The sequence below is a fragment of the Chenopodium album genome, chromosome 13 (genome assembly GCF_948465745.1).
Source record: "Chenopodium album chromosome 13, dcCheAlbu1.1, whole genome shotgun sequence".
Classification (NCBI taxonomy): Eukaryota; Viridiplantae; Streptophyta; class Magnoliopsida; order Caryophyllales; family Amaranthaceae; genus Chenopodium; species Chenopodium album.
Window position 1 is genome coordinate 52057653 of NC_137846.1, and position 23816 is coordinate 52081468.

At 34.0% G+C, this 23816-nt stretch overlaps 5 protein-coding genes across 6 annotated transcripts; 2 read left to right on the forward strand and 3 right to left on the reverse strand.

Moving 5' to 3' along the window:
* Nucleotides 1-513: 513 nt before the first annotated feature.
* Nucleotides 514-3513, reverse strand: LOC145576877 (protein FATTY ACID EXPORT 5-like). Its single transcript, XM_081634576.1, has 3 exons — nucleotides 3151-3513; nucleotides 1499-1586; nucleotides 514-836 (listed from the first exon to the last, which is right to left on the reverse strand). The coding sequence occupies exons 1-3, from the start codon at nucleotides 3347-3349 to the stop codon at nucleotides 764-766; spliced, it is 360 nt and encodes a 119-aa protein (XP_081490702.1). The 5' UTR covers nucleotides 3350-3513; the 3' UTR covers nucleotides 514-763.
* Nucleotides 3514-4669: 1156 nt separating this feature from the next.
* LOC145576878 (uncharacterized) lies at nucleotides 4670-6147 on the forward strand. The gene has a single exon (XM_081634577.1). The coding sequence runs from the start codon at nucleotides 4743-4745 to the stop codon at nucleotides 6024-6026; it is 1284 nt and encodes a 427-aa protein (XP_081490703.1). The 5' UTR covers nucleotides 4670-4742; the 3' UTR covers nucleotides 6027-6147.
* Nucleotides 6148-6891: 744 nt separating this feature from the next.
* Nucleotides 6892-9702, forward strand: LOC145576879 (CRS2-associated factor 2, mitochondrial-like). 2 transcript variants are annotated; one of them, XM_081634578.1, is made up of 5 exons: nucleotides 6892-7418; nucleotides 8250-8377; nucleotides 8469-8694; nucleotides 8818-8945; nucleotides 9017-9702. In XM_081634578.1, exons 1-5 carry the CDS (start codon nucleotides 6962-6964, stop codon nucleotides 9128-9130), a joined length of 1053 nt encoding a protein of 350 aa, XP_081490704.1. In that variant the 5' UTR covers nucleotides 6892-6961; the 3' UTR covers nucleotides 9131-9702. The 2 variants fall into 2 exon arrangements, with proteins under 2 accessions (XP_081490704.1, XP_081490705.1); XM_081634579.1 differs by having other exon boundaries at nucleotides 8250-8359.
* A 987-nt stretch (nucleotides 9703-10689) lies between these two features.
* LOC145576880 (purple acid phosphatase 18-like) lies at nucleotides 10690-14535 on the reverse strand. The gene is made up of 5 exons (XM_081634580.1): nucleotides 14199-14535; nucleotides 12489-13157; nucleotides 11626-11814; nucleotides 11458-11546; nucleotides 10690-11153 (listed from the first exon to the last, which is right to left on the reverse strand). The coding sequence occupies exons 1-5, from the start codon at nucleotides 14340-14342 to the stop codon at nucleotides 10934-10936; spliced, it is 1311 nt and encodes a 436-aa protein (XP_081490706.1). The 5' UTR covers nucleotides 14343-14535; the 3' UTR covers nucleotides 10690-10933.
* A 2421-nt stretch (nucleotides 14536-16956) lies between these two features.
* On the reverse strand, nucleotides 16957-21854 carry LOC145576881 (disease resistance protein At4g27190-like). The gene is made up of 2 exons (XM_081634581.1): nucleotides 21632-21854; nucleotides 16957-19246 (listed from the first exon to the last, which is right to left on the reverse strand). Exon 2 carries the CDS (start codon nucleotides 19235-19237, stop codon nucleotides 17156-17158), a length of 2082 nt encoding a protein of 693 aa, XP_081490707.1. The 5' UTR covers nucleotides 19238-19246; nucleotides 21632-21854; the 3' UTR covers nucleotides 16957-17155.
* Between the last annotated feature and the right edge of the window lie 1962 nt (nucleotides 21855-23816).

A 23816-nucleotide genomic window follows, 5' to 3' on the forward strand; every position in this document is an offset into this window, starting at 1 on the left:
TTGACAGTTTGACAATTCTCTGCTAAGCATCTATTTCAGGGTCAAACTAGGCAGAGTTTTTTACAGGATAACTTAGGGCTTATTTGGTTCACCTTATTTTTGCTTATCTGATCCGGTCTGGTCTGGCCTGATCTGGTCTGGTCTGAATGTCATATTTGACCAAACTTTGACCTTAAATATACAATAATTTATACAAAAAAATATATCAAGTGGGATCTTATTAGATTCGTAATAATGTGTATTTTATTAATATTTGATTTTCATAATTTTTTTCATTACGAAATTAAAGATATTTAACGATAAAAAACTGCACATAAAACAATGATCTGATTTGAACTTATTTTTTCTAATCTGATCTGAACTTATTTTTTCTGAAATAAGTAGAAATAAGGTAAACTAAGCAGGGCCTTACTCTTCCTAAGCAAAAATAAGTAATGTTGGCAAAATGGCAAGGCAAATTGGCCATCTCTGAAGTCACTAAGAATGAAAGTTGTACGCAGAATCAGACAGTAGTAAATTAGAAATCAATTCATCATTTCATTTCTATGAAAAATTAGTATCTCGGATACACATACATTTGTCATATTTCAATACAAATACATCTTACATAAGTAAAAAGCAGGCAAATTAGAGATCTTAACTTCTCTACACATAACTAGGATTCACAGTAGCTGTAAGAAAAAGAATGTTACTAGTATGCAACAGAAATGTGCTGTAGGGCAGTCAACAGAACTTTTCGACTTGAAAATGGTATAATCTATCATTATTCAGCCTTGGCTGGAAAATGGTTGCCACCACTTGCTACCTTGTAAGCATAAAAGGCAGTCATGAATGCACTGCAAATAACAAGAATGAGAGATGGATGAGAATCTATCAGAAAAGGAAGAAATGACATCGAGCAAAGGAGCTGGAAAAAGATGTTTTAATTAACACATGCATCAATTAAACATATGTTAGCATAGCCTATGATAATGAGTTACTTTGTATATCATGGTTTTTCAAAGTCACTAATCATAGGCTCCGTAAAGAAATATATTTGATTATGTATTCTAAACCTCATATCGTGAAATCTTAAGTGCTCATGCATGAAATCTTCCTGGTTTAACTGTTTAAGAGTACTTCAACTGTTCCAGAATATAAGTCGTTTTAGCTACTTCATTTTGATCCAAAATATAAGTTGTTTACAATAATAATGCAATATTGTATGTCAATTAACATTAGCAATTTAACAATGTAGACCAATTTAGAGCAACATACTAATATTAAATGTAATGCAAATTAAACCAAATCTTATTCAAATTCTTGACGTGTAAAAATTCCTAAAACGACATGTAGTTGGGGTAACATTTTGCTAATGATTTACAAGTGTAACATCATCCAACGCTCCTTTAAATTTCATGGAGAACTCTTTATGGATTTAAACACCATGAAGATGCAAGGAAGCCATGCTAATAATGAAAAGAGAATAACAGATTATGGAGTTTTCAAATCAAGGTACCTGATCATGGCAATTACTCCAGCAGGCATTATCTTTGATGTCTCCATATAGCGCTGTCCCATAACATATGTGAGTCCAGTTGCAGTCACTGTTGAGATAGATAGATAGTTCAAACTTCAAATACTATGCTTCAATATATTTCATACAAAGAATGAAAGCTGAATGGCCATGTTTTATTTGTCTGAGTTAAAATGAACTTATGATGACTTCTTGACTTTCTTCAAATACCATCAGAAGTAAGCCAGCTATTTCAAATTTTCAATCCTTATTATTGTCTTTCTTGAATATAAATTATTTATAGGCAAGGAAGTATGGAAGAAATTATTTATAGGCAAGGAAGTATGGAAGAACAACTACCAGATGCTAGAAGCACAAATACATACTCGTATAAGAGTATGTAAGTGTTACTATTGCAAACATAAAGCATCCAAATACAAACTAGTTTCTTCTGAATGTTTTCTGAACTTTATCCAGATAAAAAAGTATCATATAGAAGTACATGTAGTCTCAAAATGCATCACAAATAATATTAAACAGTTAAGGAACTGCAATTTTTAGAAAGCCTGCAAGGATGTGCATTGCATTTGACAAGAACACCTTCTTTGGCATTATTTATGATCTGGAATCATTTGCATCTAGAACTTGAACTATATGCTAAATCTACATGAAATTCGCATTGCGGTAATCTTTAAGTCAAAAAGTCTTGTATAAACAGCTCCAATGTGTTCCAAAGGTCCTTATTTAAAAATTGGTACTACTGATCAACGAGCTTCCAAAGGCCGAGATCTCCAATTTACAAGAAGTTTGATAGATTATGGTATCTTTCTGAATCAGATTCAGGAAAGGAAAGAACTAGCAATCCCACTTACCAGGGTATAGAAACCCTTCCATAAAGTTAGGTCAACATTTCACATCAAAAACAACATATTGCTGTGTAGCTATACTCTCTTTCATCAGCTAAATTTCGGTTACCTAGAGCCTAAGAGGGGTACCAAAAGAGCCAGCACAAATCTTATCTATAGTTAGCACACAACTACACAGATCATATATTGCTTTCGCAGTATTCTGCCCTGCTTCAAACAATACCTCATATAACTATATAGGCTCTTCCTGATCAAACCTACGAATTAACGAGAAAATACAAGTTGATCTTCATGATAAACAAAAAAGTGTTTTAGTGTCATTTCTATAAGTAAGTCAACAACTAGAAAGTCATTTCTGCTAAAAAAGTCATTAGTCATGGACTCATGGCCAACATCAATGCAGAGAAAAGGTCGAATGTCATTAAATCTTATCATCAAGAGTTCAAGACAAAGATCATTTAGTTGAACAAACCTTAAATAGCAACAACACAATTCTTTTCCCTAAAATCTGAGATAGTGAAAAACCGATTCAGATAATGATTCTTCACATTAAACAATAGATCAACCAAAAAAATCATTCATCCTACAAGCTGCAAATTTGCAAAATTAATACAAGTCACAATTCTCACAAATCTAGCTAGGTTCCAATAAGACATAGCTCTAAATTGTTAACATTGCGATAAAAACACACATGATCACATTATATAAACCAACCAAATTCATCACAAAATTGCCCAAAAACTAACTTTGAAAAGCCAATTGAACATAATAACATTTAATTAAACATACCAGTCTCAAGAATCAAAGCAAAGTATGAATTTTTGCGCTTTTTAAAAGCATTGAGGCTCAAATAACCAGCTAAAATGAGCAATAAACCGGCACCAGCACCCCCACCAAGTGAAGCCAAACTGCCTTTCTTGGCATACCCGATGAGCCCGCCCAATACAAGAACCAACCCATATGGGATTGTGAAGCAAAAATCATGCATTTTCGACAAATGGGTATTTGATATTATACAAAGATTGATCAAATTTGAACTGGGTTTTTGGATTTGAGATCAATGAAATTGGAGAGAGAATTATTCGAGGAATTTTGGAAATGGTCAAAGGGAAAGTGGGTATTGGCGTGTGGCCACCTTGAGTAATTGCAATTTGGTTAGTTGAATTAAAAAATTAAGAAATTGGAAGACAATAATATGGATCAAAATGGATGATGAGTAATTAGTTGATGTCAACGACTCTCCAATCCTGGTTTTTCATTAATAATTTATGTTTGTAATAAATTGGTCATTAGTTTTGTTTTATCCAATTTGTTACCCTAGTTAGCAAATGACATATATCTCTCTAAGCAAATTTTCTTTTAACCTATTAAATTCTCAACTATTAAGTTTAGCTTAGTATAATGAGAAAGATTGTATCTTCCAATCTTGAAGTTGAGAGTTTAATTCTCATTAAATCATTAGAGACATTTTGAGAGTAGGAGTTTTTTACGATTTTACCCTTTCGTCTTCCCCTTAGCTTGTTTGAAGCTAGCTACTTCTTTTTAAATTACATTGGGAAACCTAACAAAAGGTAGAGTTTAAGTTTTCAAATTGTCTTTGCTCTAAACAAAATAAAAGGCAGAGTTTAATTTTTAGCCCATATTAAGTTTATAACCGTTATGAACTCGACAACTCTCTACAGGAAAGCGGGTGGGAAAATTTGAGTGTAAGGATTAATGTATTGGAAAGACAAAGGTTAAGTTGTCGACTCCGACCATATTAAGTTTTTAACCATTAGTAGCTTGGTAACCCTCTACAAAACTAGTAATGGGAAATTGGAGTGTAAAGATTGCTAGATGAGAAATGTAGGTAGAGCTTAAGGGAGTGACACATAACTAATTGAGAAAACCATTACGAGCAAAGTTAATTTCCTAAGATCGATTATTAAGTGTACCAAAATATTCGTATTTACAAATACAAGAAGATATAATTTGGTTAAGTATTGGCGCATAACGTCTATATGTTTTAGGATGACAAAATATACTACTACAGCGTAATAAGTGACAGGTGGTAGGTATTTTAGGAGAAAATAATCAACAAGATGACAAAATGTATCATTACATGCACAATAGTACACAAAAAGTACTATTAATAGAACTTATACTTTAATGGTACCACTAGAGAAAAACATCAAATGAAAAATAAAAAATAAAAACCCCATAATGCCCTCCTATATACATGCTAAACATATAATGTGCCTATATGCACATTTCTCTTCCTCTCTTTAGTCCTTACATGAGTTACATCCACTCCATTCCTTTACCTAAACAAAATACTACACATGCAAACATATTTTTAGTAGGCACCCAAAAAATAACAGCCCTAGTTGAGTACAAGCTTCATGTCTCAAGTCAAGACTAAGATCAGCAACTTCCAATACACCAGCAAACTGTCAACATTTTTTACCAAAACCATTTTTTCTCTCTCCAAAATCCCAACTTTAAAAATGGAAACTCAACAAAATTCCAAGAGACCCACCTGCCCATCTTGCTCAAAACCTCTTTCTCTCTGTCTTTGCACTCGACTGAAACACCCAAATCTTAACAACAAAGTTCATGTCACCATTCTTCAGCATAGCTTAGAAAGAAAACACCCTCTTAATTCTGCAAAAATTGCTAAATTGGGTTTGAAAAATGTCGATGTTTTCACTGTTACTGATGTTATGTTTGAAGCTCAGTTTGATATTCAGCCTCTGGTGTTGGATGGTACAGAGATTTTGTTAGAAGACGAATGCACGTCAACTGTTTGTGAAAATGCCTCTGAGAGTTTAGGGGTTAAAGTTTCTGGAAAGCGGGGTTTAGATAAGGTTACTGATCTTGATTCAGGAGCTGGGTGCATTGATGTTTCAGATTCTGAGAGGTTTTCGGGTTGTATTCGAGAAAATGTCGATGAAATTTTCGAGTTTGAAGGAAGTGGTGGTGCATTGGCCAAGAAAGATGATCACTTGCTTAAGCAATGTGATGCAGAAGTTGCTGGTGTTTGTGATAATATAACTAGTAAAAATGTGAAAACAGAAATTCCTAAAGCTGTAATGAGTGTAACTATTGGTAAATATGGAGAAATCAGCAACATTTCTCATCAGTGGAAGCTGCTAGATGAAGGGAAAACACTCAATCTTGAGCATCTGGCCACGTCACCAGAGGCTCTGGAATCGCTAGCAGGAGGGTTTGTGGTAACGAAGCTGCAAAAGAAGCAGATCAGTGGGAGAGTCGAGCTAGAACAGTTTGAAGAGTTTCAAATCACGGTTCCACCAGGATCAGCACTTCTGTTTCCTGCACAAAAGGCGATGCCAGCTGAGGCTGTGGACTTTGAAGTGAAGAACTTGATTGTTTTGGACGGAACTTGGTCAAAGGCAAATAGAATGTATAATGAGAATCCATGGTTGAAAATTATACCGTCTGTGAGATTAGACATGGAGAAGTTGAGCATGTTCAGTGAAGTTAGGCGTCAGCCTAAGCCCGGATATTTGTCTACCATTGAGAGCATTGTGTACGCATTGGAGGCTCTAGGAGGGAGCGAGAAGTTAGAGGGGCTGGATAACTTATTAGATGTTTTTGAGTCCATGGTTAAAGACCAGAGACGATTCAAGGAGGAGGCACTAAAAAATCTATCTTCATATCGATGATTAACGTACCAACACAATGTACCTTTTTTTTTTTTTTTTTGAGGAAACCAACACAATGTACCTACATGAGTGCAATCTTGATAAACAGAAATATATTTAAATCTTGCTGATTATTAATCATATTCTTCTCTTGTCCTTCACTTTGTGAGTTTGCTAGAATCCTGCTTCAGTCTCTATCATCTTGCTTCTTGCAGTATCAGGCTGTTTAACGTTTACTTCTACCATGTGCCTCGCTTTCATAGAGTATAACATATATAACAATGTGACTGCTACTTTGGACTTAGGCATCCATTATGCAACTAATGCAAGTTAACATATGATAATGGCAGGTTAAGAGCTCTTTGCAACTAACCTGCCTAGTATCTTCATACAAGCTACTTTGTGTTATGTAACTAACCTATCTTAGTCTCGTACTATGTAACTTACTTCTATGACTATTTAAGCATCACAAAGATAACTAACCTATCTTAGTCTCGTACTATGTAACTTACTTCTATGACTATTTAAGCATCACAAAGATAACTAACCTATCTTAGTCTCACACTAAAGTCATCAATCCCTCGTTCTGACCACCTCTACCCTAAACCAACAAAAACCACAGTAAACTGAAAAAAAAAAAAAAAAAAATTTGCACATTCGATTTGTATGAATACTACGACCTATTTGTACAAATCATTTTCTAGAACTGGTCGTAGACCCGATTTAATAGCTTTATTTAATTCCGTTAATTTTTTTACAAAAAAAAAAAAATGAAATCTAAACCATAATGATTGGCCTTGGCCACAAGTCCACAACAAAAGAAAGCCCAAAATTCTTTCAAATCCATTCCATATTATAAATTGCTGAAATGCTGATAAAACCTTTCCTTTTCTTTTTCTTCTTCTTCAACTCTTTCACGGAGAGTAACCAGAAAAAGTTAACTTCTTCAACAGCCAATGCTAAACCTCCTAATACGACGTCGTTACATCCCTCTAACCCAATTCACTTCCTCCTTCTCTTCTCTCTCCTCCAACGCCGACGACCCACCTTTCTCTCTCATCCCAAAACCCCAAAACAAGAAGGAGAAACAACCCCACAAAAATCCCCAAAATGCCCCCAATTTCCCGGTAAATTCCGACCTACCCTTCGACTTCCGATACTCATACTCCGAATCCGACCCGTCGGTTAAGCCCATTGGGTTCCGTGAACCGCCCAGATTTTCTCCGTTTGGGCCGGGCCGGCTTGACCGGAAATGGACCGGGACGAATGCTCCGGTCCAAGGGGAAACAGAGGAGAGAGAAAAGTGGGAGAGGGAGAAAGAAAGAGTTCTGGGTGAGCCGCTTTCGGAAGAAGAGGTTGCTGAGCTTGTGGAGAAGTATCGTCATAATGATTGTAATCGCCAGATTAATATTGGTAATTTTTCTCTCTCTTTTAATTCATTCTGTTTGTATAATAAGTTTGAGGTTCCGGTCTGGTAGAGCGCCTTAGAAAAACATAAAAGTCGACCATTTGCGAAATTGACATTTATGTGTTTTGGGGATGATCATAAACTTCTACATGATGGGGTTGAAATGTTTGGTAGCTATTTGTGTGATTATGTGGATGGTTTGGTTAAATAGTTTATAAATGTGCTTGTGTATTGTTAAAATTCATACCATATAATTTGGATTGTATGTTTGGTTCGTATTTGACAAGAAATTAAGAATTCAACATGTCTTAGGGGTGTATGGGTACGCAATTTACTACCTAGTATTGTTAAATAGGCCAAAATGTGCCACATTTATGTATTAATTTGCCTTTGTCAGTTCGCGGATTGCAGGGGAGTGAGGTACATATGTGACATGTACTTACAAATTACAATCGAGTTCATATTAATAAAATATTATGTATTTGTTTCCTCCCTGATCATTTTAGCAGAAGCTTAAGTGTAGAAGAACCATTACCTGCATGAATCTTACTGTATGCTGGCCGTTTGAATGTTTGATGAGCATAAATAATTAAATTTACAGCATTCTAGTTACAAAATATGGAGCATTATTTCAAGGTTATGTACTTATGTATGTAATGTGATTATGTACATACGTAGCAATTGATTTCTCTCATTAAGGATATTAGTTATTACTCATGGCTTTGTATAATCCAGTACAAATATTGTGGCTCCATCATAGTGGCTTCTATGTCCCCCTTAAGAGATACTTAAAAGTGGGTTGACATTTTTGTTTTTTCCCTATTTAACTGGGTTAGGAAAGGATGGAGTTACACATAACATGTTGGATGACATTCACAACCATTGGCGGCGAGCTGAGGCTGTGAGGATCAAATGCTTGGGAATACCAACTCTTGATATGGACAATGTATGCTTCCACCTTGAGGTGCTGATCTGAATATCTGATCGCAGTTATTTTTTCAGCCTTTTTTTGGTGGGAATTCTGGTCTGATTTTGTGCTCCTGTACTTACTGCAGGATAAATCAGGTGGAAAGGTCATCTACCGCCACCTTAATGTTTTAGTTTTGTTTCGGGGTAGAAATTATGATCCCAAAAACAGACCTGTGATTCCTTTAATGCTTTGGAAACCTCGTGCTCCAATTTATCCGAAGCTTGTGAAGAATGTTGCTGATGGCTTGACTTTCGAAGAAACCAAAGAATTGAGGAACCAGGGGCTTAATTCTCTTGCTCTCATGAAACTAAGTATGTTATTTATCTAAGTTATATCTCTGTTCTTTCAATTGCTTAATGATCTATGAAATATTAGACATCATGAAGGGAAAAAAAAAACAAACAAACATTTTCATTATTGATGTGTTTCCTTAGCCAGGAATGGTGTGTATGTGAATGTGGTGCAAAGAGTGCAGGATGCCTTCGAGACTGAAGAGGTAGTGAGACTGGACTGTACCTATGTTGGAACCAGCGATTGCAAAAGGATTGGTGTGAAACTAAGGGTAGATCTCTTTACTTAATTTTGGCCTCTTTCTCATTTTCTTTTATAACCATTGTTTTGAAATCAATGCAGGACTTAGTACCATGTATCCCAATCTTGTTCAAGGATGAGCAAATTATTCTTTGGAGGGGAAAGAACGACCAAGAAAATCAAGCTAGCTATAAAAATGAGCCATCAAATTTGTAGTCATGAATGAGAGTCGCTCTGCTATTACTTATTACCCAACATCTTATCACTACTGTTGGCTTCAGGTTGGTCCGAGTCAGAGATGTACTCATTGATCTTCGTGACACTTTCTTATATGTCAAATGGGAAGATTGTTTCACCCAATCAGGAGGTTTCTCATGCATGAAGCTGCTGTATGTCATAGAGATTTGAAGCTGTACCATCATTACACATACCCTATGGTTCTATTTAACGGCATGGATGACAGTGAGTCCTAGTGATTGCTGCTCTGAGTTCTGGTCGTGGTTGATTGGGAAGGTAGAGATGAGAAGAGACACCTGAGGATTCTTATGTACATTGTGTCATCATGTTTATTTCATTTGAACCTTGATCAATATCTATGACAGTATGACAATTGACAATGGACAAGTTGTAGCTTCAATTGTTGTGGTTGTTGTGATTCCCTACCTTACTCTACAGTTCGTACCCTGATAATTACAAACTCTAAATTAGATAAATCTTGTACTTGTATATTTTTTTTTATCAACAAACATGAGCATACATCTATGATCTATTAACATATCTTCCTTCGCCTTGGCAATGTTGCATTTTTTTTTTTTTTAAATCCACTTAACTTAGCTGAAAAACTAATGAACCGCTAAATTCTGTTTGCAAGCAATTTCTATCATGTGGCCTGCTGGGCTTCATTTCTGAAGAGTGCACACAGCAATGAGAAGATGCTTTACATCTTTCCGTATATGGTGGAGAGATGCTTGTTAGTCAACAGGGATGCACTTCCTATTTCTCAGAATTTCAACGAGTGAAGCCGAGTCTATTAGAATTCTAACTCTTCCCCAGTTATTTCCCGATCCATTCAGTAAATAGTCAGCAGATGTGCATGAGCTACATTTGTAATGCTGTTTGATCCTGAATACTGCATGGTTGTATATTTGGTATCCTGTTTCAGAAATGATAACCTAAACTATAGCAGCTCACTCAAAATCATTCTTTTATACCCCATCAGCCCATCTGCTGTTAATCAAAATTGTGTGTCAATTACCAATTAGCTGCCCTAATTGAGCAACTAGAAACCCCGGCTGAAATCACAGTTCTGATTTTCTTCTAGATAGAAGGCTGAATGTGGATCTGTATCACATAAACTTTCTCCATTTGTTCTTACCAAACCTCTAAAATTTTCAAATTTTTTGCATTTACATAAATACTTGTAGCTTTATAAAACTCTCAAATGTGCCCAGAGTGGTGTTTGATTTCAAATCCAACATTACATGAAGATAAGTGGTGAAAGTATTCGTGAATGTATTTGACACTTTTACATTGGTTCACTGAAAATGGAATCTCCATGGCTCACTCAGTCAAGTTGTTGCAAGTCTTTTTATAGAAAAACTCATTGATCCAGATATATAAATCTTAAAGCTGTGTTGGAGGAATAACTGAAACAAAACTGCAACGCCTGCAAGTATACAGAAAAAGGTCCAAGATGAAACAGGACGATATACGAGTACTTCTATAAATATAAACATCTGTACTACAATGGTAAAATTTTAGATTACACCATGTAGTAACAAAAACAATAATAGCAACATAAGCTGTGGAGGACACAACTTCCAGTACAGAAGCAAGATACAAGATCTGATAAAACCAAGACTGTCAGATATCCCTCTAGCGGCAGTGGTTCTAAAACAAGCTCTATAGCCATCTTTAGTCAGGGTACAAACATGATTTGATGACAATATCTACATGGATTCCTGCTAACTGATAACAGGAATAGTGGAATACGAAAACAGTTGCTACTATCTGACAGTCCTATGGCTCCAAAAGTATTTTCCTGAATTCAGGTGCCTTGTCTGCAAGGCATCCTGAACTAGCTAAAGAGGTTATCCAGACCTCATCTGATTTAACTGGCTCATCATCATCATTCCTATGCCAGCTCCAGAAAGCATGAGATGAGTTCACAATCTGGAGTTCTCCATGGCCAAAGCTAGCTTCCCGGAATACTGACCACTCAGGGTGCGGAGTTTGATACCTGAAGTCCATAGAAAACCAATACATTAAAGAGGATCAAGAAAAATAGAAAATCAGTACCAACCTGAAATTCATGAATGAAACGAACAAAAAGGCTGAGAAAATTTAGAATTAACATTAAAAAAGCAGTGATCATTTATTCATAACTGATAAAGTTACCTTCATATATACTATCTACTCACAAGTCTATATCATAAGGATTAATGCAATAAGTAGCTGAGAATTCCTTCTACATGATTATCTAACAAGGCCAGAAAGTAAACCCAAATGTAAAGTGCAAATGAAGAAGGTTCATGAGTACACACCTTCGAGCTAAACCCTCAGAGTTCCCACCATCACCAATAGTTATATGGACGGCACCACACCGGTCAGATTTACCTCCAAACACTCGATTCTGTCAACATATGGGCAAATATTTAACATACAATTTCTTATAAAGACCAACAGGATAAAGGAATTAAAAACACTCATACCGATCGTTCATAAGCATGCACATGCCCAGCAAGCACCATGTCTACACCAGCAGCATAGAGTAATGGTTCCATATATGACATCATCTCATCTCCTTCACCTTGGTGAGCCGTGTTGCTATTGTACCAAGGGACATGGAATAAAGCAATCAACCAAGGAGTTCTCTTCCTGTCTACCTTATTAAGATCAGCCTATATATAAACACATGGATTAAGTAATATCAAGCTACAGAAAGGGAAAAAAAAAAAAAAAGAAAATTATACCAAATTGGGTTCCCCAAGTAACAATCAATCCATTCAATGATTCAATTAACAGAACAAAAGGCCTTAATTGGATTACTCAACTAACAATCATTACATTCAATGATTCAATTAACAGAACAAAAGACTACACAAGATGTTTCCCCATGTAAATTACGGAATATATCCAACTTATCAGTAGTGAGAGGCCTTGCATAATACTTCCCTATACAAATGGAAAACACAGTAGACTACAGTTAATGCATCCTCTAGCAAGTAGCAACTATTATCCAGGAAATTAGTGTCTAAGCAAGAACATATTCTATCAGAGCAATACCTTGTACAGTAACATTGAGAGGTATATAATTAAGCACAGATCTTTGACACTAAATTTGCAATCAGTAAAGTAATAAGGTCCAGATCACTAAAGGGATGTTTTCTTTTTGGCAAAATACATGATAGTAACAACAATATAGTAAGCATATTGCTAGTGATGAAGGGGTCCAAATGAGTTAAGACTGAAGAAAGGTCTCCGAACGAGTAAACGAGTAAAATCACTTCAAACAATTTGATCACGCACTATCTATCAAAACTTCAAAAGATTAAGAGTGAGAAATAATGCTAACCTTTAGCCAACGAAATTGGTCAGAGTATTCATCATAATCTGTGTATGAACCAAGCATGATAACATGCACCTCTGCCACTTCAAAAGAATAATAAAGATTGGAACTTGAACCACTCTCCTCAAATGGCATTTTCCATCGTGCATTGTATGATTGGAATCCTTCTTTCACTAAAGGGATGTTTTCTTTTTCATGGTTTCCTTCCGTAACCATCCAAGGCCTACTACTAGCTAGTGGTTGCACTAGTTCACCAAATGTGTCCCACCTATGTTGCATGTAATTAGCATAGGAAAGATCTCCTGGTAGCAAATGCATATCATACTTGCATAAATCTATGTGGTCCAACGTTGATTTTGTCCAGCCCGTTTGACCTAAATCACCAGCAATAGCAAAAGTAATTGGTAGTTGAGCTGGAGGAGTTTTCAGCTGGAACTCGGGACCTTCCCCTCCACAACGATAGAAGTATGCAGTGTCAGGGTTCAGTGGCCCAATAACAGTATGATGTATCTTTCCTGATTTGTATAGCATATAAGAGTAAGAGGTGCTCTCCCCCTCAGCTTTTGCAGAGTACTGTCCTGGTGATGTTCCATATTCAACTATAGAAGGAGCAGATGAATCATCTGTAACCCATGAAATTCGCATATGATTGTCTCCTGCCAATGAGATATGTACCTGAAAACAAAATCTATGTTTATAAGACCTCTAATACTTCAGTTTAAGATTGCCTTAAAACTCCTGCATTATATGCTTTTCCTTCGACCCCTTAACTCGCATTGCACCATTGTTGATGGGTGTCTCAGGCGACAATGGAGTTTAACTCGCGCTAAACAAAAACCTCTTGACAACATGTAAAGGAAGAACAGGTTCAATCCTACAGCAAAGTTTCATTAAATGCAAGGTATGAATGCAAGTACTACCTCAATCAAACAACAAATGTATGCAATCAGTCAATCACACAAAGACAGCACCTTGACAAACAAGAGAATCAGCACCTTTGAGACTGGAAAGATAACAAAGAATTCACATTTCGCCATCTATAATGCAAATTTCTAAGTGTAACAATGTAGAATCCCTGATTGTTGAGTTTGTGCCACTTATGCTTTAGCAAAGAAATGTCACTAGTAACATTCTTATTTTATCCCAACTACAATTGCTCTTACAGCCACACAAATGCTCCTTTCCTTTACATTTTTTTTAAGGGTTTGATTAATTTTGCATAATCAGTTTACCTACAACCGAACAAACATTAACCAAAGTTTCTCTAGATATATGACTATATTGCACATATACTTCGATCACAGCAAAAAACAAAGCCTTAGTCCCAAATTGATTTGGAGTCGGCTAACACCGGACTATGATATCTAACAACTACTCATGAAGGTCCTTTACTATAGACGTCATCACGCCATGGTACAGTAAAATCCGTGGTACCAAGACCTAAAATCAAATCACAGCTAAACCCAAATAAAATTTAGGTTCTTTCCACCATATAAAACCAAGATCACCTCAAACAAACAGGATTGAATCATCATAAAGCAAACAAGAAAAAAGTGAATGAAAGTAATTGAAGATAAATACAAGAACCATCCAAAAAATATCAAAAATAAAACCCAATACATAAGTTAAAAATCAAAGCAAAACCCAAATATTATAGCAATCAAATTAACCAATTAATAAAATTTTAGTATATAAAAATAAATAAATGGAAAAGACCTGTTGGGGTTCGGTAGAGCTGCGACGATTCCATGGAAAGTGAAGAAGTTGACGAGGTTTAGGCCGAATGTATTCAGTAGCATAAGAAGCAGAGATTAACAGTGTTACAGTTACAATAATTAGTTGCAAAATTTGACAACCCATGTTTCTGGGATTGAATTTAATGATAATTGTACTTGGAATTTAGGAAAGATTTGATTTTGTTCTAATAATAATTGATAAAGAGACAATTCCCCATTAATTTCGGGCCAGGTGGTGTAAATCTTCGGAAAGTTAAATTGGGAATGGTATGTTGTTTTTCTGCTTTTAGGATAGAACTACTTTTGTCATTTTTTTTATTTCACTTAAGAGAGTACATTACTTTACAAGCAAGTAGCTAACAAAAGTCCTAAAGTTTGGAGGCCAAAACTAAAACAATTGTTCAAGTCGGTAGATCACATTCAAACGCCATGAACCGTGGTATAATCGTTAAGTCTTAGGACCGGTTCTCTTTACCTTAATTTCATTTCAATTCAGTTCAGTTCAGTTCACTTCAGTTCAGTTCAGCTCAGCTCCAATCACTTCAGTTCAATACAGTTCACTTTCTAATTTACTTATCTCATAAACAATTTATTTCAACTCAGCTCCAATCAATTCAGTTCAACTCACTTCAATAAATCAGAATAAGCCCTTAGTTACACGGTTGCATCCTAGGCTCTATAAAATTAACATTTACTAACAAAAAAATAAGAACATATGAAGTATAAAATACTTCCTTCGTTTTTAAATATTTGCTCCACTTTTTATTTCAGGCATTTTTTAAATATTTGCTTTATTTTCTTATTTGGAAAGCTTTTATACTCCGTAATATTTAATTCATTTCTCTTAACTAGTGGACTCAATATAAATCATATTTTATTAATTTCATATTCTCTCTCCTCCAATTCTTTCAACTACTTTGTTTTAGTACAATTTTTAACTCTTCCACCAACCCCACTACCCCCATATTTTATTATTTTCCCCAATTTCTCCTAAAACTCAGCACATGGATAATATGAGCAAATATTTTAAAACGGAGGGAGTAATGAACGTCTATTATGAGTAATGAAAAATGAATACATATCTTAAAAATGAAAACATGTTAAAAAAAATGATCATTTAATATGTTAAAAATGAACATAATTATCATATAATAATGAACACATAAAAAATTGAACATTTAGTACTCGATTTTTGTTTTAAAGTGTTGCATTTTAACCGGCACATAATTTTAGGCAATTTAATGTGATAAGTGGGGTAATTAGAGTATTAAAAAATTGTAAAAGAAATATAATATGGTTAATAGTTTATTGAAAAGTACTTAATGTGATTGGAAAGAAACAATGATAAATAAATAAATAAATAAATAAATAAAGTAATAGTGGATTTGAGACTAATATAATAAAGATCATTTAGTATATATGTTAAAAATAAACATGATTATCATATAATAACTAGCCTTCTAACCCGTGCAATACACGGGTTGTTTATAGAAAATTGCATTGAGAAATGAGTGAGAAAATATCAATAAATCAGTGTAATGTATAATCGAAAAATGATTAAAGAAATTAATTTTTGGGACTTTAATTTAAAATGAGGCTTGAGAAAAAGGTGTAGGGACTAAAATTAAAGCGAGAAAAGAAAAAAGGTTGAATTGAAGAAAGGAGATGAAGATGTATTGTTTAATGAAAGAGTTAAGAAAGATAGTGTAATAAAAATATAAAAATGTCAGGTGACACGTGACATATTGGGTTAAAAAGAAGATAGGGAGGTGTAATATGATGAGAACATATGTCTTTCTCGGTTTGAGTTTTTAAATACTAAGTATAGATAATATGGAGCAATAGAATTGCTGGACAACCACGACTTTATAATTGAACATTCAATATAAAAAAAGGTAATAATAAAAATAAAAATAAAATAAAATAAAAAATAAAATAAAAACACACATTTAGAGCATATTCATATTTACTGAACCGAACTGAACTGATTGGAGCTGAACTGAACTGAATAGAGCTGAAATGAATATTTTATGAGATAAGGAAATTAGGAGCCGAAGTGAACTAAACTGAACTGAAATTAAGTTGAAGTGAATAGGCCCTTAGTATTAAAAAAATGAACCCCTTAGTATTAAAAAAATGAACACGTTAAAAAAAATATTCTTGTTCTGTTTTTGAAATACTACGTATACCAGTTTGTTATTCTTGTAGTGGTAGGGTTCATGTAAATCTAGTTTAGGATGTTTTGAAAAAAAAAATAATGGGAAAATATTTTGGTTAATTAGTTGCAAAATAGTTATTTTATTTTTTTTTTTCTTTTTGTAATTGGTTTTGTAGTGTATATACCTTCTTTCCATTGATTTGTTAATTAAATGAAATAGAATATTTCCATGTTTCTCTTATAGATAAACATGTCAAGTATCTCTAAGGGCTATTTGTGTCATTTTGAGTATGTAAGTGAGGGCTAATATTGTAAAAATTAGTTCTCTCTTTCAATAATATTTAAAATTTTAGCTTGAAAAAAACATTTTGTATATTAATATATTGTGAAAAAACTTAATACTCCATATTAAAATAGTGTTTTTTATTGAACTGAATTGGGTAAAAAGATATTTAAAAAAAAAAATTGTATACGAGGATCTTAAAATTTAGAAGAAAAGGAAGCAAAATTTCAACCGGTCCAATCCGTCAAAGCCGGCATGGCCGGTTAATTCCGGTCTGGTCTGTGAAATTTTAAGAATCCATCAACTTATTATTTAATTGCATATGATTTTCGGTTATTGAATTACAGTATTGGTTTTGAAAATAACAAACTTGATTTACATCAAATCAGCATGTTTTAACTTGAAGTACATGCTAAATAAACAGTTCCGGTTAAAATTTAAAAAAAAAAAAAAAAATGAGAAAGTATATGCTAAATAAATGAATTAATTAATCATATTATTCATCCTCGTCGTGATCATCATCATCATCTTCATCTTCATCATCAAAAGCTAGATTTGTTGGTGTCTGATTTGGCGTAATAACATCTTTGATATTTGGTAGTCTACCTTGTATTTCAGTATAGCAGGAGCCTGTCAGGTTTCTACAGCCAGATAAATCTAAGTGTCTGAGCTCAGAAAGCTCTGCTAATTCTACAGGCAATTCTCTAAAAAGACTAGCAGAGAAACTAAGAAACTCGAGATTCTTTAAACTCCCAATCATGGATATATCACCTTCTAGTTTCCATCTTCTAAGAAGTAATGTTCGGAGATTTTGGAGACATTTTAGCGAAGGTGGTAACATCATCTTAAGACGCTTCTTTGCTGCTGTCAAATCGAGAACTCGAAGTGCTGTCAGCCCTTCAAAACTGTTGCTTTTTAATTCCAAAGGTACACGCTGAGCGCATAGCAGTATCTTCAGTCTTGGACATTGAGGTTGTACAGGAAATCGACCATTCTCAGGGCAAGCCAACAAAGAAATCGCCATTGCTTGGTTAACGTTTTCATTCCTCGCCCAGTTAACATCCAAGGTTGTCGGTACAATGAAGGGCTCGTTGTCTTTAGAAGTAATCCAAATTGCAGCATCACGAACCATGTCGTGCATTTTCACATGGGCTCTCATATCCTCTGTTTTCAACAGTAAAGAAGATGATTTCAGATCACTTAACATACGCCCCACTCGCTCCTTAACCGATGTTATGGAGTCAGCTGTGTCTTTACAAAGACCGAATCCCATAGCTAATATAGCTAGTTCATCCACACGTATCTCATGATCTTCGGGAAACAACGAACACAACAAAAAACATTTCTTTAAATCATCCCTTTTCAGATAATCATAACTTAATCTAAAGCAACTGTAAACGTTGCGACTGCTGTCAACTTCATCCATTTCTCCAAGCTTCCCCCGTTTAAGGTCGTCAGCAGCTGACTGCCAGTCCTCCTCCAAGCTTTTCCCGCTTAATGCACACGCTACGACCACGAGAGCTAGCGGCAACCTTTGGCATTCGTCCATGACTTTCTTGGCAACACTTCTAAGTTGAGGGGATAATGGGTCATTTAGTACTCCCCCTACATTCTTTTTGAACAGCTCCCATGCTTCTTCTTCTTCTAGAAGATTCAACCGGATAATGACCGTACATTTCATAGATTTACACACACTCTCGCGTCGTGTTGTCAGGAGAATCTTGCACCCCTTGTGATCAAAATTAGGATCTTTACTAAAAGGAATCCCAAACTTGAGCAAATCAATATTTTCCCAAATATCATCTACAATAACCAAAATTTTGTTTATTCTTTTCATCCTTTCCATAAGTTGATGTGCCCTGCCTAAATCAGACTCTTTTGACAAAGTTATGTTTAACATATCACCTAACAAGCCTTGAATCTTTCTAACGTCCGGTGCCTGAGACATCACAACAAACAACACCAGATCAAACAATTTTTCTTCTTTCGCGACTCTACTAATTTCTGTAACCAAGGTTGTCTTGCCAATGCCACCCATCCCAAGGATGCCTATACCTCTAGTGTCATCCTTTTTCAAAGCCGTGAGAACTTCATTAAAAGACACTTTCATCGAATTGAAAGCAGTGAAGTCACCGTGTGATGATATGAGATCTATTCCCTTAGGGGAGGCAGGGAATGATACCTGTGGAAATTTGTTGCCACGTTTAACAAGCGAGGTGATATTTTCTTTGTTTTTCATGGCTTCCTTACTTACCTTGTAACGTTTGCAACAATTAGGACAAGGTCCACATTTTGTTTGCAAGTCATCTATGCTACTTAACCAAGCATTTACGTCTTCTTTAGTGGATTGCGCCTCTCCTAACCAGTTGTTCACCTCCTCAATAATGTTCTCCCCGTTGTTTTGGGCTTGATTGACTTGATTTTGGACTATAGATAGCACACCTGATAAGTCCTTATGTTCATTCTTCAAATCTTCCTTAATACTTTGGTAATTAATTACGTGTTTTGCTCTTCGCTTAATTGGATCTACAAAATACTCCGCAACTTTCGTAACGATACCTATGAGTGCGTCCATCATGTTGTTATTCTGCATATATATAATACACAATAAGTACTTCATTTGAAATTTTGAATACTAATAATGATGATCTAATATTCTAATGTGATCACAGAGACTAATTTATGAATAATAAATCTAGTCATCACATGTCATATACTCAACACCCAACTTTTCAAACAATGTTGTTTTTAAGTACTTGTAGTTGGTTTTGATTTGGTTACCTTTTCTAAGGATGTAAGAGGGGCAAATCAAATAGAAGACCCATCAAGGGAGGAAATGGGTGTCAGTTTGGCGTATGGAATGGCAAAAAATGGGGATAAAAACTGTACCCACCATGGATAGTGGACCAAGGAATCGAGGATGAATTTTAGATTATACCTATCCCATCCCCATTTGGCTTCACTTATGCCAAAAATAACATATGTAGATCTAGGTTAATCATAATAACCAGGGACCTTTTTTTTCATTGACTACTGTTAAGTGGCGTTAACATTATTGCTTTAACAAAATTAAGGTGAAATTTTAAGGGCCTGTTCACTGAGCTAAATTGAACTGAAATGAAATGATTGGAGCGGAACTGAATTGAACTGAATGGATTGGAACTGAGCTGAGTTGAAATGAATATTTTATGAGAAAAGGAAATTAGAAGCTGAACTGAACTGATTGGAGTTGAGCTGAACTGAACTGATTGGAGTTGAGCTGAACTGAACTGAGCTGAAATGAATATTTTATATGAGAGGGAAATTAGGAGCTGAACTGAACTGAACTGATTAGAGTTGAACTGAAAAGAATTGAAATTAAGTAAATGTGAACAGACCCTAAGCTGAAGTGAACATGCCCTGAGTAGTAGAGTCAAGATAGTAAATTTTAAATATAAAAAAATTAAGTAATTAAAAATAAACTAAAAACATAAAGTTCCTATTTGATTGCTCAACTTTTCATAGTAAATGACGCAATCTCTCTACCATCCTCCGCATATCCGACACGTTCCATCGACATCCTTGCCTTTTCTAGGTTGTGTTTGGGAGTTGTCCTATTGTTATTTACAAAGTACAGAGAATTTATTTTATTTTTATCATGATTGATTATATTTTGACTTTTGAGGTAAGAACCTTACCAAAAAAAGTCAGATCTTACTTGCTAGTTGTTCTAGTAACGTGCAAAATTCTTATTTGCCACCTCATTATTATTATTATTATTATTATTATTATTATTATATGCTACCTTAGATTCCTTTATTTGTCGAGAAAAATAAAAATCATATAGTATTAGTATTGCCATATACTACATCCGTTAATTTTTAGTTGTAACTTTTGGGTATTATTTGTGGACAGTTTTCAAATGGCCATTATATTAGATCAAATCATAGTCGTTCATTTCTTGACTAATGTGAACCGTTGATAAAATTGACCTTTGATTTTATTTATTAAAAACGTTGATAACAATAAATAATTAAAAATCTCCCATGTTCTCTCCTACTATCATTCACTGATTAGGTTTTTTTTTCCTTGCTCAATGTCACTCATATGCTTTCATTATTCTTGTTGTGTTACTTCAAGCCTTCAATCCAATCATCACCCACTTTTATAAGCATAGATTTCTCAAAAATAAAATGTAAGCAACACACAAAATACACAATTAAGAAGAATGAAAGCAGACGTTGAGAAAAAGTAAATCCAAGTGAAAAGAATTCTACTTCTACGGAACAACTAACAGATGACGAGCAGGCAAAGCAAAAGAATGTCCAAGCAATCAAAGGCATTACAAGAACAATTGCATCAAACATACAAATTTATGAGTTTCTACGGTGAACAATTGCATCAAACATATTTATGAGTTTCTACAGTGAATACATGAAAAAAAATAAAAAAATAAAAAACTAATCTGTGAAAAAATTGGAAACCGAATGATGGTGGGTTTGAACATGGGAGATTTATAATTTTTTTTTTTTCAATATTTTTCAAAAATAAAATCAATAGTCAATTTAATCAACGATTCACATTAGTCAAAAGAGATAAACGATTCTGATTTGATCTAATATAATGGCCACGTATTATTGTAGCCACTTAAAAGTCATCCATTATTTGTGATATATAAAATATTCTAAACTTGCAACTAAAAATTAACGGGTAGTAGATAAAAAAAAATGTTATGCGAACTATAATAAGGTTTGTTTCAAGTACCATCACAGTATATTTTTGTGTAAGTTTTAATTACTAATAATAAAAATTACTGATGGTTAGAATTTTAAAATAGCTAGGGTAATAGATAAAAAAAATAAAAAAATAAAAAAATTGAAAAACAAAAAAAGAAATAGGCTTAATTTAAATAAAAGAAAAAAGGAAAATAAATAAAATTAAAAAAAAAAAAAAGGAAAATAAAAGAGCCGGGAATACTCCGTATCTCTATTACCTCTGCTATAATATGGATTCAGCTTGATCTTCTGGAATCTGGATAGAGGCATAGAGCACCCAGCAGAACAGCACCCTGCATAAAAATTACTGTTACTAGTACACAGTATTATCTGGTTACTGTAAGAAGGATTCTTTTTTGTTCTTTTTTATAGGGAAAGGAGGATTCAGCTAATTAAAAAGTGGGGAGTAGATGATACAGTCTTAATTAAGAAAAGGCTTCTTTCTTTTTGTATTTGGATTGACAATTAAGGGAAGGTTAACATTTCAGGGAAAAGTATTACGGGAGCAAAAGTATTAATAGGCGGCATTGACAACGCATTGTTAGCAATTACGTCAGAGTCAGATTGCCAAGTTGCATTGTTTTGTTGACTTTTTTTTTTTTTTTTTTTTTTTTTTTTGTACGTTTAATGTTCAGATTTAGACTCATGCTTCCTCCATTTATGAGTACATTGACTCACATGACCTTAAATATATACTCCCTTCATTTCTTTATAATTGCAACCCTTCTATAAAATAGAAATATCGCAATAGTTGCAACACAGCATAAAAGGAAGGTTCTTATAGCGAAAATTGTACTATTACCTTTATTAAAAGCACATGACCCACTTGATTATACTCTTAACAATCTATTAACCCCGTTTTAAGTGGATTTATGTGAAGTCCACTTTTTTTAAATACCGTGATAAAGTGTGTGTTTCAACTATAAAGAAACGGAGGAAGTATAATTAAGGGTTTGTTCTCTTCAGCTCAATTCAGTTCAGCTCCAATTAGCTCAGTTCAGTTCAGCTCCAATCAGCTCAGTTTAGTTCAATTCAATTCTATTCAGTTTCTAATTTCCTTATCTCATAAAATATTCATTTCAATTCAATTCTTTATATCAGAATAGGCCCAAAGTTTTCCCTCACTATCACTTTAGTCTGTCAATTTTTAATTCTTTAAGAAATATCACTTTTTTAACGATATTTTTAATACATCCTTCGTTAATTAATAATTGCAACAAAAGGGTATTATTTGTGAGAAATAAAATATTCATTTATTACAATTAATATTTAATGGAGGAAGTAAATTCAACTCAATCACATAAAACCCGATGCTGATCAAAATATTGCAATTAAAAAAAACGGCTTGAGTACTTTATAAGTGCAACTGTGCAAGTAGCACATTAGACTACTTGCACAGAACAGTAGACCGGCCAGCTGTTACATTAAATGTAAATGGAGCAACTAACATGCTCCCTCCGTCTTTCATTGATAGTCCCTTAGGGCCAATTATAAATCCCAAAATGATAGTCCCATTTGATTTTTTTAAGTACCATTAATATTAATTTTTTACCAAAATTCTGTGCCACTTACTTTTTCACTTTAATTATTTAGAAAATATAAGTAAAACAATATATTGTGAAAGAAGATATGTTTCCATGTTTATCTCAGAGATAAACTAGAATTTTCCCATAAAATTTTGGTTTATCATGTACTTTTATTACTTTCTCTCTACTTTTTTTTAACATATCTAATGTTGATTTACCTTTTCAATGTACTTTTAATACTTATTATTTATGTTTATTAATTTCCATAAAAATTGCACTTAAGGGACAATCAATACAGGATGGAGGGAGTATGATTTATGCATTAAAATAATGAGGCTTATTCTAATCATAAGTTCACGTATTCGCCATTCATTTATCTTATAAACTCAAATAATTAAGAAAATACTTCCTCCGTTCTATTAATATTGCAATAATGAACTTTTTGCACTATTCATCACTTTTGTTTGACCATATAATATGATTTATACGTTAAACAAAATATAGTCATGTGGGATCTTGTTAGATTCGTCTCATAAAATACTTTCACAATATCAACTTTTTATAATTTTAACTCTTACACAATTATAAATATTTAACATATAAAATGTGCTTTGAAATGCGTAATTTCATCCTTGTTGCAATATTATTATTGGAACGGAGGAAGTACATATTGGTACTTGGTAGGTTCATTGTTTGATCTATCTAGATGGCTAGATTCCTTTTTAGACCATGAAAAATGCAAACTATAGCTCTAGCCATCCCCATTGGTTTCTTGTTAGACACATTAAATCATTTTTTTTTTAAAAAAAATAGTTTAATCACATAATTAGTGTTGACCTTGTTACTTTTGAGAATACTGTAAGAAGGGAGAGTTGAA